This window comes from Dama dama, chromosome 11 (assembly GCF_033118175.1).
Source record: "Dama dama isolate Ldn47 chromosome 11, ASM3311817v1, whole genome shotgun sequence".
Taxonomy (NCBI): Eukaryota; Metazoa; Chordata; class Mammalia; order Artiodactyla; family Cervidae; genus Dama; species Dama dama.
This window is the reverse complement of record NC_083691.1, coordinates 81,044,871-81,064,340: the sequence shown is the minus strand read 5'-3', so window position 1 is coordinate 81,064,340 and position 19,470 is coordinate 81,044,871. Positions and strand designations below refer to the sequence as shown.

General features: G+C 41.3%; 1 protein-coding gene across 7 annotated transcripts in view; it reads right to left on the bottom strand.

Annotated features, from left to right (window-relative positions):
- Positions 1-19,470, bottom strand: part of SLC8A1 (solute carrier family 8 member A1) — a 442,272-nt gene that overhangs the window by 64,487 nt on the left and 358,315 nt on the right. For all 7 annotated transcript variants that reach the window (XM_061155536.1, XM_061155533.1, XM_061155539.1 and 4 more), the window contains exons 5-6: positions 13,053-13,183; positions 8,810-8,909 (exon numbers count right to left, since the gene is read on the bottom strand). In XM_061155536.1, the coding sequence (XP_061011519.1) occupies positions 8,810-8,909; positions 13,053-13,183 (231 nt within the window). The remainder of the gene's footprint in view (positions 1-8,809; positions 8,910-13,052; positions 13,184-19,470) is intronic.

Sequence of the window (19,470 nt, the reverse complement as noted above, 5' to 3'; positions counted from 1 at the left end):
CCCCGTCCTACTCCTCCGCCATCTTGGCTCCTCCCCCCCTAGACAGCATGTCTTAAACATTAGATGTCTTAATGAACTTTGGCCAATATGGTGCAATTACCCAATTAATCTAACGTGTACTCTAAGGCAGATATTTCATTTGCTTAAAGCTAGAGCCCTAAATTTGAAATAGCAGTACCATTAAAAGCAAACTGACATTTACTGCTGATAATCAAGGGTCCTTCGGAGGACCTTTCAGTATAGCCATGTTCCCAAAACAGAGATTATCATTCGAATGCCTTAACCTGTTTGTGGCCTATTAAACAAACACTGTATGTCTGATTTAATTATTAAAGAAAAGGGCACACTGACCAGGAGTAAAGAACATCCATGTTAAAAATAAAGATTAAATGCCCCTCTTCCTGGGATTCCAATGCTGGTCCTTTGATGATAAGACTCACTTCCCAGGTGCCAAGGCCAAACCGACTCTTTATGTAGGTGGTCTGTTTCTTTTTTTTCTTGAAACCTTGATGAAATGTATCCCTGACTTGTTTAATGTTCTTAATTCTTTTTTCAGAGTAACCTGGGAAGCTGTCTTCTGGGCTATAGTTCTCAGTTTGGTTCAGATAAAACAGGGAGACTCATGTACACCCATGGCTGATTCATGTCAATGTATGGCAAAAACCACAATATTGTAAAGTAATTAGCCTCCAATTAAAATAAATAAATAAATAAATAAAAAAAAGCACCTCTGCAAGGGGAGTAACAACCTTAGGGGTAGGAGGCAGGTACATCACTGGGGCTCTAGGAAAGGGGTAGAGGTTTCTAGAACAGCCAGGGTAAGCTGGGGCATGTACAATCTTCTCTGCTCCTTTGCACCTGGCCAGAACTGTGCCTGATAGAGTACAAATCCCTTGTTGGGCAGAGGTCTTAGCATTGTAATAAAGCAAAGGTCACATTCAGACAACTCTAGTCTCTGTGCAGGCACATTCCTGTAGTTAGGTCAGAGCCTGTTAAGGGGAGCTGACCACAGCATATCTCTCAAAGCACAGGTACAAAACATCTCTTTTAAATACCAGGAGCTTTTGATACAAACACAGAGGTAAATCAAGGCACCCGCAGGAGCAGCATCACCTGGCAATTGTTAGAAATCCATAATCTCAGACCTCCTCCAGTGCTTTTGAGAATACACACCTTAAAAAGATCCCTGGGAGATTCACATACAGATTAAAGTTTGGGAAGCATTGTTCTTATAAGTGTTGGGCTATTTCTGATCTAACTTCTCTCAGATCTGCAGAAGCCTTCTACCAACAGTAGTTTCACTCCCATATTTAGAAATTGAAGATTAGAGGGCTGGTGGATTCTGTAGTGACCAGAATTAATCTTTCCAACTGTGTCCCCTGATTGACATGTAGCAAGGTGGTCACTAAGTGGGTTCCAGGTCTTACAGTCTCTCTTCAGTAAGAGCAACTCTTAAAATATTCATGTTTTAGATTTGCTCTATGTTTTTGTGTAAGAAGTTTTCCCATCTTAAACAAAAAGTTGGAAAGACTTTTATGATTTATGGTGTTTTCTTAGTAAATGCCATTTGAGCACCAAAAAAACCCCCTCTTTTTCTAATTATAGATTGTTTTGATTATTTTCATTGACAGGATAGGATAGCATTATTCAAGCAGAAAGTGAGCCAAAATTTCATATACAGTTTTTTGACCAACTTCTTTAAAGGCAGCTGTACCTACTATTTCTCATGACACTTCATCTTTTTTTATGAACCTCAGTCAGCTTCTATGTTTAGATAAAGAATAACTAAGACTCTTTATAGTCACACAAGAAATAGGACAAAAAGAAAATTCTCAATCCCTAACAGCCTCTCCCCTTTTTTTCTGATTGCCTCACAGTCAAACTAATGCTGTGTCAAATCTGAGCTAGCAGTGTTTTTTGTTTCTTCAACTGCTTAAATAGGATTTTCATATGACCCACGGGTTATACATTAAGTAATGAGAGTGTCTCTAAGTAATGATGTTCAATAATAGAGGAGATGTTAAAGGATTCTTGCTTAGACCAGATGGCACAGCAACCCTTGAAACTCATTTGAGGTACCATTTTTATTATTTATTATTTAGGACTTAAGAGTGGATCAGTCTTCAGGTTGACAGAATTGTCAAGTGAATTATTGTTCAGGGGCACCACTGAGGTGACAGCTTTTGCCATTAAACAATTCAACTTATCTGAGTGCACTTATTATTCTATATAACACATGGGGAAGGACTGATGGCATAGGCATCAGCCAAACTGAGCCAGTCTCCATACTGGGTTGGTAGGCTCAGGAGACGACGTCCCCTCCACCTCTTTATTTAACTGACATCGGGTCTCTGATTATAATCTTGAGCCACCTAGGAAGCCTTAGTACTGGATACTTAAGATGATCAGGTAAAAGAGAGGGCAGTATGTTGATTTTATTCAAAGAAAGTGACCAGTTAGTAGGCAGAAGGCTACAGATGCACCCAGGGAAACAAATACCTTCCTCTGTCCTTGAGGGAACTGACAGGTGCCTTTCCTTAAAGAAATATGAGCTTAAGGAGATTTAACAAATATTAAGAAAAAAACTTTCACATTTCAATCTGCTCCTCAGTTACCCAAAAGAATAAAGTTATAGGCCAAAGAATGTGCCAGTCTCTGTGTGCCTGTGTTTTGCATGTCTGTATGCATACACATGTTTATATATGTGTGTCTCTGTGTTCAATGTATTTGTACACACACATACAGGTCTGTGTGCATCTGTGTAAGTATGTATGTGGACGTTCTATGTGCGTGTGCACAGGTGAGTGTGTACTCAGTTCTCAGGCATAGTGAGTGTGTGCACTTCCACAAAGAAGAAAATCTCAGGCTGACATGTACCCCAGCACTGACATTTACCAGTTCTGAGTTCTTGTGCAAGTAACATTGTTTTTCTGAATCTCAGTTTTCTTATCTATCAAATGGCATGTGTAATATAAAATGAAAAGATCAACAGTGTTTTTAGTCACGTAGCCTTTTTAGTAATTAAACTGAACTGACTGCCTTTCCACAAAATTTGGTTATTTTTTTAAATTTGGTTAATTTTTTAAATTCCATTAAAATTTGGTTATTTATTTTTTAACTGAAGGATAACTGCTTTACAGAATTTTGTTGTTTTCGGTCAAACCTCAACATGAAACAGCCATAGGTATATATATATATCCCCTCCCTCCTGAACCTTCCTCCCATCTCCCTCCCCATTGCACCCCTCTAGGTTGACACAGAGACCCTGTTCGAGTTTCTTGAGCCATACACCAAATTCCCATTGGCTATCTATTTTACAAATGGTAATATAAGTTTCCATGTTAATCTTTCCATACATCCCACCCTCTCCCCACCTCTTCCCATGTCCACAAGTCTATTCTCTATGTCTGTTTCTCCCCTGCTGCCCTGTAAATAAATTCTTCAGTACCATTTTTCTAGATTCTGTATATATGCATTAGAATATGATATTATATTTCTCTTTCTGACTTACTTCTCTCTGTATAATAGGTTCTAAGTTCATCTGCCTTTTTATGGCTGAGTAATATTCCATTGTGTATATGTACCACGGCTTCTTTATCCATTCATCTGTTGATGGACATCTAGGTTGTTGCATCTAGTGCTGCAATGAACAATGGAATACATGTGTCTTTTTCAATTTTGGTTTCCTCAGGGTATATGCCTAGGAGTGGGATTGCTGGGTCATATGGTGGTTTCATTCCTAGTTTTTTAAGGAATCTCCATACCATCTTCCATAGTGACTGTATCAATTTACATTCCCACCAGCAGTGCAAGAGCATTCCCTTTTCTCCACAGTCTCTCCAGCATTTATTGTTTGTAGGCTTTTTGATGATGGCCATTCGGACCGGTGTGAGGTGATATCTCATTGTAGTTTTGATCTGCATTTCTCTAATAATGAGCGTTGTTGAGCATTTTTTCATGTGTTTGCTAGCCATCTGCATGTCTTCTTTGGAGAAATGTTTGTTTAGGTCCTTTCCCCACTTTTTGATTGGGTTGTTTGTTTTTCTGGTATTGAGTTATATGAGCTGCTTGTGTATTTTGGAAATTAATCTTGGGTCAGTTGTTTCATTTGCTATTATATTCTCCCACTCTGAGGGTTGTCTTTTCACCTTGCTTATAGTTTCCTTTGCTGTGCAAAAGCTTTTAAGTTTAATCAGGTCCCACTTGTTTACTTTTGTTTTTATTTCTGTTACTCTAGGAGGTGGGTCATAGAGGATCTTGTGTTGATTTATGTCATCGAATGTTCTGCCTATGTTTTTTCCTCTAAGAGTTTTATCATAGAATATTCAAGATGATTTGCCTCCCAAATAACCAACCGTGGTATCCCGACGCAAAAGTTGGTTCTGGTGAAAATACATGTTGCCTTGATTAGTCCTTATAGCAACTCCATGAGTGAGGAGCTGTTTTCTCCACTTTCCACATAAGGGGACTAAAATTTAGAGGGGAAATAATCTGCCTAGAGGGTTTCCCAGGTGGCTCAGTGCTAAAGAATCCACTTGCCAATGCAGGAGATGCTGGTTTGATCCCTGGGTTGGGAAGATTTCCTGGAGAAGGAAATGGCAACCCACTCCAGTATTCTTACCTGGGTAATCCCATGGACAGAGGAGCCTGGGAGGCTACAGTCCATGGGGCTGCAAGAGTCAGACCTGGCTGACTGACTAAACAACAACGATCCTCTTTGAGTCATCCAGGACGTTGCTGGAGGTCTGGGACACAAACACGCATCTGACTCCAAAGCCAGGCTTGTCACCCCTCTGCCCTTCACCTCACCATAGCCCAAGGCTGCTGGGAAGAACAGCAGTGTGCTGGCTATGGAATTGGCACTGGCATTCTGCTTCTCTTTACCCAAATAACCTTTGCCCTCTTCCTGACACATTTCTCCCTCGTAGCCCAGCTGGTCCATGATTTCTTAAAGCCAACCCTTCATTCCTGTCTTGGTACAGACGCTAGGAAGAAGGTGGCCTTGGGGGAAATTTAAACTGGACACACAGTGAATGCTGGGTTCCCTTAGAAATACATCTGCCAGTACAGCTCATACCACCTAATGGTACTCGACTTGTCTTGCCAATTTTTACGGGCACCTCAGTGCTGCGGGCCACCACTCCTGGTAGTCTATCCAGGGAAAGACAGAAGGAGAACTTCAGGGACATGACTGTATAATCCCCTTCTAGTCCCTGGAATCAAATGAGTCCTTTAACTCTTCAAACACTGAACTACAAGAACTTGGTTTACAGAAACATTATGGTCCTAGGAGATCTAGGGACAGAGCTATGAAATTCAGTGAAGGTAGGGGTTCAACCCCCAGAACCAAAAGACTGCTGGGGGTTGCCTTGAAACTAGTTTAAATATAATCAGTGGGAAACACAAGCAAAATTCAATTTATAAAATTATTATTTTTGTTTAGGAAGATAGATCGTTTCAATTTTGCACAGAAAATTGCATGGGAAAAAACCTCTCAGTAGAGCCGTTTAAAAGCAATTTAACTTTTTTAATAAGGCAACTCTTTCAGATTCTCAACTATTTAGCCATGAAATCTTAAAATTCAACAAAATTCTGTTGTCAAGAAATGCTGCTTTACCAATTTTATTGTCTATTTAACAACCCAAGAATATTAACATTCTTTAGAGACCTAAATTTAATCATAATGACAACTATTGAGCTTCCAAACTGCCCTTCATGTAATTTAATGCCTATAAACTATCAGTTTGCCTTTCTGATATTTTGTCTCAAAATTGTAAAGAAGGTCAATTTTACCCAGCAGCCTGCAAATTTCTAAGCAATTTTTGTCTTGTTCCCAAGCATACATTTAGAAACTTAAACACAATACATTACATGATAAATAAGAATCCTTGAGAGGTTTTGCATTTCATTCATTCAACAGTTCGTCAAAGGATGTGAGGGGACTTAGTCCCATCATCTAAGTGCTGAAAACAGTTTCAGAAGTGGTGACAAAGCCAAGGGAAGTCATGAGCCACAGGGGAGGACCAGTTTTCCTTGCTCTGACATTTCTCTCTCTAGAGCTGTGGACAGCACACTGGACTAGTATTTGGTAGATCCGGGCTCTGGGCTACTTTCCAAAGCCAAGTTGCCTTTCAGAGGCTCAGATTTTTCCTCCCAAAGGTCAGGATAGTCATAATACTGACCTCATGAAATTTCAAGAGGATTTAATTCAACATAAGAAAGGGCTGTCAAACCAAAATCTTCCCCTTTAAAGTAAGAAAGTCTTAGCACCTTTAGAGTTGTTCCTCTGTATACCTATTCTGATCAGGAGCAAAAATACAACTTTGCAGTATAATCATTTTTGCTGTTTAAAACCACCCTTTTCCATTACCACAGTTCGGCCATAAAATGTTTACCTTGGTCCCTGAAAGTTACAAAAATGTGCCAATAAATCAACACAAAACCACCCCACTGCTAGAAAAGCAAATTCAGCAGTGACAAGTCTATGGACTGTGTCTTCTTGGCCACTGCCCAATGCAGCTCCTTAGGCAAGCTTCTTATCCCCCTCCACAGCTTTGTTGTTCTGATGATAAGCTCATTGTACATACACTTTGACTTCTTATTTTACTTATCTGCTATCTCCTGCATTAGAAGGTAAGCTTCATGTAGGTAGGAATATTTGTCTTATTCACTGTCATATCCTTTGCACCAAGAATGACGATTGACATATAGAAAAGTGAATGAATGAATAAGGCCAGGTCACGATCATCATTTAAATGCTCGTACATCTGCAGCCAAAGGAAGTGTGGAAACTATTAGAAATGATCCATTAAGGCTTATGCTGCTTTTAATGTTTCAATTCTGATATGTCAAAGCCCATAAAATAATTTGGTTATTTTAAAATATCTTCCACCACTGGCCTTGTCAATAGTGTCTTTTTTTTTTTTTTTTTTTTATTAGTTGGAGGCTAATTACTTCACAACATTTCAGTGGGTTTTGTCATACATTGTCTTATTCAAGTTATCTTTGTCCTTTTAGCTTGTAGTCTCTCTGAGAAGGAATATAACTCCCATGCTTCAGATATTAATCTTAGATTTACAGAAAAAAATACAAGCCATAATGAGGGAGTTCTAGAGAGTGAATGTTTATGTCCCTCCCAAATTCGTATGTTGAAACCTAATTCCTGATATGATGGTATGTGGAAGTACAGCCTTTGGAAGATGGTAAAATCATCAGGATAAAGTCCTCATCAACAGGATTGATGCCCTTGGAACTTGAGGTGAATATACATACACTACTATATATAAGATAACCAACAAGGACCTATTGCAGAACACAGAGAACTCTATTCAAAATTCTGTGATAACCTATATGAGAAAAGAATCTTAAAGAGAATGAATATATGTATGTGTATAATTGAATCATTTTGCTGTATATCTGAGACTAGTACAACATTGCAAATCAACTATAATGCAGTAAATTTTTTAAAAAGAGGGACCCTGAAGCACTCCCTCATCTCTTCTCCTATGTGAGGACAGAGTGAGAAATCAGCTGTCCATGAACCAGGATGCAGGCTCTCACCAGGCACCAAATCTACCAGGCCCTCACACTGGACTTCCAGCCTCTAGAACTGGCAGAAGTAAGTTTCTGCAGTTTACAAGTCCACCCAGTCTCTGGTATTTTGTGACAGCAGTCCGAAAAGAATAATACAGGGAGTCCCTCACCTCCATTAGAATTTAAGTGTAAATTTCAAATTTACTCCCCTAAGCAATTACTCATCATTTACTGTTCATAATCTTCCACTGTGGACTCCATTTCAAGAAACCAAAGTGTGATTATAAACAGTACTATTAATAAACAGGCACAAACATTCCTTTACCACCCTCTGTTCCCACAGTATTTGGGAGATCTGTCAAGTTATTCTCTGGCAGATTGGAAAGAGGGGGTTGTGTTAGAAGTCATGACCCAATCGCTAGTGACGCTGTTTCCATATTTTACAGTCTGGGAATCACTACTTAGAAAATTCTAGTTTTGTTCATTCACTGCAACAGTAGAGGATGAACCTGCAAGGATCTTTAAAGAGAAAGAACCAGTGGAAATGCAGCAGCAGACCTGAAAACCATGATGGTGGTACTTTCCTGAATCTCTGGAAGGGGCTTTCCTCCACCTTTATACAATCACACAGAGAATGGACAAGGCTTGGCGATACATGAAACAGATACATCTTTCTGAATTTAATTTCCTCAGGTGTCTGGCTCCTTGTGTTTGCAGCACACTTCATTTTGCAGGATTTTCCTAAATAAAACTCTGCACTTTGCGTATACAGGAAGAAACAGAATGTGATTCTATTTTTATATCCAGAGCCAGTGCAAACACTTAATGTTAGACACTGTTGAAGAGAGTTTAAAATGATGCAGATGGTGGCGGTAAAGGGTCTTCATATCACCCTGGCTGAACAATGATATTGCTGCTTCCTTTCTGACCTACACTTGGCCACTTCTCCTGCTCTCAAGAAATTTTCCAGGCAAAGCCTGTGATTGGCTATCCATGAGTTTGAGATGTGAAGGCTTTAAATTTATCTTGTCTATTTCCAGAGAGAGAGACGCAATGTAGACAGAGAAGGAAGTTCTGTCTGAAGACATTTACTTCATCTATAAACTCTAAATTTGTCCCCAAAATGTGCATATATGCTACAAATACATTTATTTCTCTTTTAATTTCATCACAGAGAATCTTTGATGCTTTGACATAGACCAAGTGTTTATGGCAGGAAAAGTAAGCTTGTAATGAATGACATTATCATTCATAATATTCATAGAAAGGCACTCACCAGCACTGACAGTGATCGCCTCGATGAACTGCTCTCTCCAGCTGTTCGTCCCAACCACGAGGGCTAGGTTTGTCTTCTTAATCAGTTTGTCCACGGTACTCTAGAAAGGTTGAAAAGAATCAAATAATAATGGCTGGGTTGGTTAAGGCCTCGGGAAATCTCAGACCTGGTTGATTTTGAAACCCCAGAGTTATATAAAGGGTAGCAGATGTTAGGCTCAGAACAACAGTATTGACATCAAACACTGTTATGTTTATACAAACAAGCACAGTCCTGACTTGGAAACATCCTGAAATGGAAACTTCTTTGTAGCAAATACAAGCCTCCTTCAATGCCTAATGGCCAAGGAAGAATAGCCTCAGTGGTTAGAATAGAGGATGTTGCAAAGCCCATCCTTTCCTCTTGGATGCTTCATGAACTTGCTTCTCTCCTGGCTTCATCTAGAGTGTGCTGTCTGCAACTGAGTTTATCTATGCCCTGCTCAGTATTATCTATCAGTGAACATCCAGAAGTGGCAGAGAGATTACAAAATTAAAATCTATTCTTACTATATTTTTGTTGATCAATGAAATGCAGCCAAACACCAGAGTCTCAAGACTGCTGCTGTATGATCATCAATAAATGGATTTTTCTTTGGCTACTTGTTATGTAAGACTAGTGGCTATTAGAGAATTCATCTCACCTGACTTCTGCTGCAAATGAGAAAAGCCAAGAAAAGGTCAATTTGTGTGGTTTAGGGCAGTAGCCCCTAACCTTTTTGGCACCAGTTTCGTGGAAGACAATTTTTTTCCATAGACTGGGGTGGGAATGGTTTTGGGATGATTCAAGCACATTGCATTTATCATGCATTTATTTCTATTATTATTACATCAGCTCCATCTCAGATCATCAGGCATTAGATCCTGGAGGTTGGGGCCCGTGGTTTATGGCAACTGCAATAACCTTGCACTAAATTTTCCACTGCTCTGCTAATACTGAGTCACTTCTTCTTTTTCTTCTTCTTTTTTATAAGACTTTTGTTTTAAGCTTGGTTCTGTACAATTAGCACTCTTAGCTTTCCACATAAATGTCAGTTCATGGAACAACAGGAGCAGCCAAGCATTCACAAGAAAACTAAGGAAGCAGATGCACCCAAAGCACTACCACAAATCACAGCAACTGCAAGGAGAAGGGTCACTTCTGGGACTTGAGGCCGTTCTTCCCAAAGAGACCACCACCCGACTAGTCTACCACACGCCCACACTTACTGTCAGAGCTTCCTCGAATTCCCACTCATTGCAAAGAGGCAGAAAACACATGTCATTTGTCTTAGGTCAAAACCTGTACATGTTTAAGGCAGTGTCCCTGAACTGACTAAGGTTTGAGAGAGAAAGAGATCATGTTATCAGCTAATCAAAAGGAAGGGAAATGTGATCTGAAGGGTCCATCCGGAAGGCCAAAGCCACATCAGAATGTCAAGTATGTTAGTACAACTGTCATTGGAACTGAAGCAAAATATTCAGAGGATGATAAACTTGAAAGGGCCCATCTCCAACTGGCCCACTCTGTACTTGCAACATCATCCTTTGCCAAGTTGTTTCTCCTTAGGGTGGTGACCTTTCAGCCTCCAGCTTTGTATCTAAAATTGTTAGTGCCCCTGATAATAGCTGTCATCATCAGGACTGCCGTAACTAGAAGCACATGACAAGCCTCTGACTTTTCTCTCAACTCAGCCAATCTTGTTAAGTCCTCCAAGTGTCATGGTTGATGCCGATTCAAAGTTCTCTGTAGAAGGTAACAAGAAATGACCTTGACTTTTCCTAAACATGATGGAAACTTGTGACAGGTCTCTCCAAAGGAACCCTCTTTATTCTAAAACCAAGGCTGAGAATCCCATCACCTGGGGGATGAGTAACTGACAAGAGAATCTTCTCTAACAGTTAAATACCTCAAACAATATTGCCTCAGGAATATCTCTAAGGAGCTAAGTTTTAAGATAAACTAAACTTGAAATGTATATTTATATGTAAAACCTCAGGTAGATCATAAACTTTAGTTCAGGTTAACCCTAGGGGACTATGAGATAGCCTGGGTTCTTCCCAGGACTTAATTTACATACATGTCCTCTCTTGACCTATAGGAGGAGATGAAAGAATAAGGTGAATTTGAAATTTTACACTTGAGCATTCCCATCGACAATGGCCTGGAGATTTCCTAAATGTCCATCGTTAGCTCTTCACTGCACTAGACTGTGAGCAATTGTTTTAACCTCACCCTCAGTCACGGGTGTTAGGAAAATCCAGTACTATGTCAGAAGATAGTAAATAAGAACCCAGTGGGCAAAGCAGGCTTGAACATTGTTAGATGTGACCCCAGATTTGGGTCTTTAATGCAGTTCTGAGGGCTCTGAACAAGTTCTTTAACACAGCTATGGTCTAGAAAAAAATTCTTAAGAGAATAAAATGATACCAACATTAATACTTGAAGGCACTTCAGAAACATAATCCAAGGTGCCCTTCAGTGTTGATAGTAACCATACTGATGAACTCTTGAGGACATGGGAGGACATGTCCTTTGGAAACTATTCTAGAAAGATAAGTATTGCAAACAACTAGACTTATGGAGAGAGTGTTGGGTGACTTTCAAATGCTTGGATCATTGGTGTGGTTACCAGAAAGAGCTTTGAACCCAAGAAAGTTTTGCTGCCTAGAAGACTGTGCCCTGCCATACCCAACCCAATTCTTCCTATAGGAAGTGACTGTGATTGCTCTTCCTGGTCATGGGTGCATGGAAGGGGAAAGCTCAGGCTTGTTCCAGAAGAGAGAGGGCACAAAATAATTCCCAGGCAAGTCCTGGGAGGATGGGGGAACTAGTCTTTACAGAAATGCCAAGCTGTAGAGTCTCTGCTGCCACGAGTGACAGGTGAAAAGGGGGTGCATGAAGAAGAGTGAAGATGGACACCTGAACAGAGTGGTCCACAAACGTGGACAGGCTGAGATATCTCTGCCTCGGGAATCTCAGGGAACATGTGCACATGTCAGTCATGTGTGTGCAACTGGCCAGGTTCCAGATCAAATACCGGGTGGGTTCTGATGGTCGGGGTCTGCCTAGAAAGCACTGGTCCCAGTGTTTATCCTGCTCTTTCTTTCTATGGGAATGGCCGAAAGAATGAGTTAACAGATATATCCATGGTGGCCTGAAGGGGAAAGTTTAATTGCATCTTTATCTTTCAAATGCCACTTTAATTTGCAAAGAAATGTTTCTTTCCACCTATCTCCTATCAGGAACCTTCCTTTGTGAACTAAATTAAAAAAAATAATGAACAGGCCCAGCATAAGGCAAAGAAGTCACAACCGTGAAAACTCCAGATGCAATCCAGAGGGCTCTGGTTTCTAGGTTGGTGGCCTGATTCTCCCTTTTGGATTCTTCATTCTGGTCTTCCAAACAGAAGCAGAATCCGCTTTTCAAAAATAAGTGGGGAAAATGCTGCTGAGCTCTGGTGTGTAGTTCTGGAAACCTTTTCACATCCCACTGAAGAATGCAGGTGCACCTCTACTGGGGGATTTCTAGGAGGGAGGACCATGTGAGTGAGATGGGATGGGAGATGGGATGAGGGCTCGGTAAGCAGCTAAGAACAGATGGAAAGTTTCACCTCAAAGTCCTAAGCTCACCCTAAGGTCCATTTGCTTAACTTCTGAAAAATGACTTTTCTCATCTAGAGAACTAGAAATCTAATTTTTTGTCTGATGACAAACTCTCTGGTTACAGGCACTCTACCTTCAGCTTGCAGGTTGTAGTCAAGTGTCCTAGGATCTTGAGAAGATGGCTACATATACATGAGAGCTTATCAATCGCATGTTCCATGGGGAGAGCTTACCAACCTCCCTCCAAACAAAAGCCTTGTTTTTAGCAGTGCCAATGCTTTGCTTCTACTAGATTGACTAGCTCTTTCAAACAAAGCATGGTTTCTTCCACAGATAACAGTCTCTTAGAGCCCATCTTTGGCTCTCCTTGCTGTCCTCTTGGACAAAACCTCCCTTTAGGGCACCTTGGATCCTGTTAGTGATCAGGGTCTGAACCAGAACCCCAGACCCTAGTTCTGATGCTATTTAGTTTACAAGATCCCTTAGTTCCCTACCAACTCTGGAATTCCATTTCTGCTCTGGTGGTCTGTCCATCAGTGAGCCAGTTCCTCTCTCTGGACGGATCACACAGCACAGACTGACACTATGAACTTCCTGGTGGGCAGTGCTGATGAGCATACCTTGAACTCGTAGGATTCTTCAATGATCACCTCCAGTCTGGTGTGCTCTCCCAGAATGGGGCGCCCCATTTCTGCAATGCGCCTCTCTTCCTCCTCTTTGCTGGTCAGTGGCTGCTTGTCATCATATTCATCTGTGAAAGGGAAGGGCAAGAGATTGAGGATGGACTCCATCTTATTTGGAAATCCCTGGATCCTGAAACAAGGACACCAAGAAGGAAGGAAGTCCTGATGACCTACTAGAAGTCCCTGGGGTGATGTTGCAGGGAGGGGAGAACGGGACAGATGCCTGACCTGTGGGGTCAGTGATCATTGTGACAGCAAGGGATCGTAACATCTCACAAACTAACCACCAGCCAAAGAGCTGATCAGGAAAAGCAACTGATAGGATCATATCCCGGGGAAAACTCTGCCGTTCAGTGTCTCTGATGAGGGAATCACCCAGGTGTTGCCTAGGATGCCTGTTCCCCTGGCCGTTTGTACACATCCTTTTAGCACATGACCAAGAGGAAACACAGTTAAAGCTGCCAGGTGAAAGAATCCGGTCTCCTCCTCTCTACTTTCAAGAGGCAACAGAAAATGCCCCAGGGGCAAACAGATGATAGATGGGAAATTCTTATCTTAGCCCCTTATTTGCCAAGAGTCTCTACTGCAAGTTAAGAAGCTAGGCATCCATGCATTCCATTTAGTAAGATGCCTGTACTCCAGGGCTGTCTCTCTCTGGTGCAAAGCTGATGGGTTGGGAGGACCTTGATCACATTAATCTTAAAAGAAGCAAGGAAGAGGGAGCGTGAGGCCTTCAGGGAGTGACTACTATTCACCATGGGGGCATAATTATTTCCAGAACTACCAAGCAGTTTACTCTCCAGGAGAAACAGGTGGGTACTAAGAAAATGTTAATGGACTTGAGAGTCCATTAATGAGGGGAAGCTCACAGTTGGTTCCTCTCTGTGTGAAGGTCATTAGGATAAATCCCAGATTGAAAAGGCCATGCACATGTGAAGGACAAACACTCTTCCTATAATCACTCAGCCCCCTGTCCTTCAGGCTTCAGATGTGGAACAAGACAGGCCACGTCCCCTCACAGTTGAGCTGAATGGACCTCATTGACAAGGATCTAGTATCGGTGGTACAGAAAGACTGCAGCCCTGATGCCTTCATTTCTAGAACCTTCTAGGCAAACTGCCTGCAATGGGAGTCTGTGGACTGGGGAGTGATCAGGGTGGGAATGACTTGTAGCCCAGACTCCTCACCTTTTGCACCAAGGCATCAGCTGTTGCAGGAGTTCACAACTCCCTTCCCCTCCAAAGACCTGTGGCTTCCCTCTGCCGAGGGACAGTGCCATGGTGGGTCCATCTGATGCGCCAGCAAATGATGCAGGAAACTAGTTCCTAGGCCAGATGTTGATTGCTAGAACGTGCAGCAGGTGGGCTAGATGCACTGCTAGCATTTTATATGAAAGTGAAAGTGCCACTTGGATTTTAATTTGAATTACAAGACATTAGGGGAAGAATATTTACTATGTTCCCTTTTAACAGTTTATTTACAAATGGGAAGCTGTTTTTAATGGGACTCAAGTTGATTTGGATAGAAAAATATAGAGAAATTACAAAAGAAAGGTGATACAGTGGCATTACTTTAAACTGCATTTCACAAAATGAAATAATTTGGAACATGCCATTAAATATATGGACATGGCAGTCAATGAAATCAAATCATGTAGTGAGCAAAAAGGTTATTCCATTTTTTAATCATCTTTGAGTCCTTCTGATGATGAAGACATGCTTGTTTGGGGGCTGTTACATCTGTAACTAGTTCCTGACATTAGGGTTTCTATCCTTTAGGAAAGAGAAAACATGTCTTAGGCATAGAGCACTGGATTGCATAGAGCTAAAAGTTAGTAACTATTTTCATCTTAAAATTTTTTAACCTTATTTTGTATTTATGACAAATACTAGCTTTCCATTAGTGTTAGTGACTTGGTTTTGTGCATGTGTGTGTTTTTTTTAACAAATTTAGTGAAGTAAAAACATGAGGCAAAAAATTACATGAAGTACATAACTGTATAGTTGGTATGAAGCCAAAGGAAGGAATGCAGAAGAGGTATGAGAATGACCAAAATCTAGGAATATCTTAATGGATTTCAAACTAAAGAAAAGCAGGGCACCCTGTTTATATTACTTTCTTCTACACACTTTTTCCGGACTTGACTTGAATTTAATGCCACACTTTACCCTACTGTCTACCCATCTAGAAAAGCTTCCCCATTTTCATCTAGCTGAATCCTACTTATTTTTCAAAACTCTACCTCTTATTGCATGAAATATCCTTCAACTGACTTGCTTAGGAATGACCACTATAAATTAATTCTTGGTATTTGTTGTGTGTATATATTAAACATGGACACTTCTAATGTACTACTTTTTGTATTTAAACTACCTTTTGTTGTTATTGTTTAGTCAGTAAGTAGTCTCTGATTCTTTTGCGACCACATGTTCCTCTGTCCATGGGATTTTCCAGGCAAGAATACTAGAATGGGTTGTCATTTCCTTCTCCAAAAACCACACTTACATGCAAATATCCTGCATAAAAACTTAACAAGACAGAAGAGTATGTCTCATTGCTCTCTGAATTGCCCTCACATTCCCCAGAGCCTATTATGATGTAGTAGTATAAAGTAGTAGGTGCCTACTAAGTATTTGTCATGTGACTGTCCAACTCACTGTTAGAGAAGTCTCTTATTTGCTCTATGCATAGAAAGACTATTCAATCATTTCACACATGTCTTCACACTCTTACCATATGTCAGCAAACTCAGGCCTTCCAATCCCATTCCCTTTTCTAGGAACTCATGGTCCAGTGGGAAGTGAGGCATATAGATCGGGCAACTTCTGCTACAACAAGCTAAGGACTGCAGAGTCAGGGTGAGGGAGCAGCTTCCCTCTGCCCCAGGGAATCAAGGAAAGCTTTAAGAGAGAGGAGATACTTGAAATTTGCCTTGAAGCATGTATAGAGGAGCTCAGCAGGTGAAGATGGCTGGAAGGCTGGCTAGGAGGTATTATAATAGAGGAGAGAGTGGTATTCCAGGCAGAGAGAAGTCAAAGCACAAAGGCTTAGTGTCATAGTAGAGTCAAGGCTATTTTCACTTAATAAATGTCATGAATATTTAGGAGATATTTATATGTAACAGATGGTAGCTGGATAAATCCTTTTAATGCTCTATAATGATACAGATGGGCTTCCCTGGTAGCTCAGCTGGGAAAGAATCCACCTGCAATGCAAGAGACCTTGGTTCAATTCCTGGATTGGGAAGATCCCCTGGAGAAGAGAATGGCAACCCACTCTAGTATTCTTGCCTGGAAAATCCCATGGACAGAGAAGCCTGGCCAGCTACAGTCCATGGGTGTGCAAAGAGTCAGACATGACTGAGTGAGCCCTACTATTCTAATGATACAGATAAGTTAGCATTCATTATCCACATTTTTGAAACTGGCAAAGAGGAGAGCTAAGCAATTTTTTAAAGTGTCCTCTCTTTAGATAGCTTTTATTGAAAAGGGAAACAGTTTAACAGCACATTTTTTGATCAACTATTATGTTTCTTTCCACTTTGAGTGTTGGATCAAATGCAGCTCATTTTAATACAGTCAAGTAAGTTTCATTTCCTTCTTTATGCACATGCTGTAATTTAGTTTGGCTTCTCAGATAGAAGAAATTCTCTATTTAATTCTCCCCCTCTCTCTATCTGTATATGTACATAAGCTTGTATGCTTGTGTGCTAAGTCACTTCAGTTGTGTCCGACTCTGTGCGACCCTATGGACTACAGCCCACCAGGCCCCTCTGTCCATGGGGATTCTCCAGGCAAGAATACTGGAGTCAGTTGCCATGCCCTTCTCCAGGGGATCTTCTCAACACAGGGATCGAACCCACGTGTCTTATGTCTCTTGCGTTAGTAGACAGATTTTTACCACTAGCGCCACCTGGGAAGCCCCATATGTATGTATGCCTGTACCTATTTTTAAACTCACCTTATTTTACTGAAAAGTTGATAATAAATTATGTAACATCATGATCTTAAAAAAACAATGCAACTTAAAGATCAAATGCATAATGAAGAGCCATGGTTAAAATCAGTATTGACAAGACAGAAACTAATACTGGGATAAACTCATCAGTAGGGGAGAAATCTGAGAGCAGATATCTCCTGGCAGTTTGCAGCAACTGGCTGGCCCCTCTGATTAGAACCTCAAGAGGCCCATAATTTATGCTCATGAGGAATATTCTGGAACAACTCTGCAGTCAGGGCTGCATGATGATTAAGTGGGTGTGTGGGATGCGAGAAACAAGGGAAGTCCTACTGAGGCGTGCTCCTGTCACCGTGGCCAGTGATGGGTGATGGTGACAACTGAAGAGCGGGTATCCGTGTCATCCAGAGACTCAGCGACACGGGAGAAGGAGCTCAAACTGGGCTCTAATCCTACTGTCGATACGGGATAGTTCTGTCATCCTTCAGTCACCCTGTCAACGTTCCACTCTGGAGAAACCCCACAGATGCACTGTCATCTGTTTGTATTTGGCTAACATCATGTTGCCTGGAGGAAGGAAAGGCAGACTCCAAGAAGAAAGTTAGCTTGCTTTTAAAGATCCCTCGTAATACTTGGAATAAAAAACCCATGCCTGAGAAGCGAGATTTGCAAGAAATCTGGAATATACTGAAACTTGGGAGGCCTCTGCAAGGAGTCCCCTTTATAGGCCCATGCTTCCCACCCTGGGCTGTTGTGGTGGTGTCTTGTGGCTGACTCAGCACTGCAGAGAAGCCATGGCATTGTATAGCAATGTTTCAGTGGGAACAGGGGCTGAATTCTATCACGATTCATGGGGTTGCAAACAGTTGGACACGACTGAGCAACTGAACTGAACTGAAAATCTAAAGACCCAAAGAACACTTGAAGACGGTTAACTGTGGTTTTCAAGGCCCGTGAGGAAACGAGTACCTGCAATGGTGATTATAGTAGAGGGGAGTGGATGTTCTCTAGCATGAACTTTCCTGAAGACAGGCTGGCCTAGCAAAAGGACAGGCAAAAGTCAGCAGAATGGATGGCACTGGTTTGCCAGCAGAGCTCTGTGGAATTAGTAAGCATCACACCCAAAGGCATACAGCACACACAATGTTAGTCTGGGGATTGAGTGGTCAGAGGTCACTGTTCTGTAGGTTGCAGAAGAGAGCAGGTCAATGGGGCAAGGAGCCAAGCCAGACTGTTTCTATGAAGCACACGTGCCAGACAGGAATGCAGCCACATCCCGCAGGCATCTGAGATGTACTAACCACGTCCTTCAAGTTCCTGCTTCCAGAGGCATCACCAAACTACAGGAAGCACTTGGTGCTCCTTTTAGAGCCTACTGGTGCCAACGACACGGCCTTGAGCAGGCCATTTCCCCAGCTTTCCCATATGTCACATGGAGATAGTAGTACCTGCTCTGTCCATATCACAGGTTTGTTTGGGGATCAAGTAACATAATACCAAAAACAATGCTTCTTTATTTCTTGGGCAGTCTGAAGGGAAAAGGTTGTATACACTGGCAGGTTTTGCAAGGGTGCTTCATCGTCACCATGACTGGCTGGATTACCTAGCTGAGGGTTTTCATGAAACCCCTGGTTCATCTGACTGACAGATGCACCTGCTGTTGGTTTCTACCAAGAGTTCCCACAACTGACCTGGGACTCATAAGATTCACACTCTGTGCAAACTCAGCCGTATGCCTGCTTTCTATACTTGGACAAGGTGTTTCTTTCAGATTCAGTTTTCTCAACTGTTAAGAGAAGTTAAACTTGAAGGGGATTTGTTCTTCTAACCCAAGTACTGGAGTGTCTAACGTGTGTTTAACTGTCAGAATTTTCATAGTTTGGCTTCCTTAGAAAGCCATGTGCCTTATGAAGACTACCATATGATAAGCATAATATGATTGGAAGAGTAACTTTTAAAGAGGTATATTGACTATTATGCATTTTTAATTAATTAGTGAAATTTTAGCTGCCTGTTTTGGGAATCAAACATGCCTCTCTCTGCAAACTGAGCCAGAATACTTAATTTTATTAAGAATATCCAAATTAATGTACTCTAATTTCCCTGCTTTGGGGTCTTCCTATTTTTTTATTTGTTTGGAATTCAGACTGGTCAATTTAAGAAACACTGTGGAGGTTCTGGATGGAAATGAGATTAAGATGCAAGTAGGAATGTATGAGTTGTGAGGAAGGAATTAAAAGTGCTGGAAACAGTCATCACATGGCTGTGGATGTAAAGTTAGAGGGTCAGGCTCTGAGCCCTGGATGAGTGATTGGAGCAGATTGATTAATCTCTTTGAACCTTCATTTCTTCTCCTATAAGTGAGAAAAAACCTTATCCTGTAAGGTTGAAGATCAAA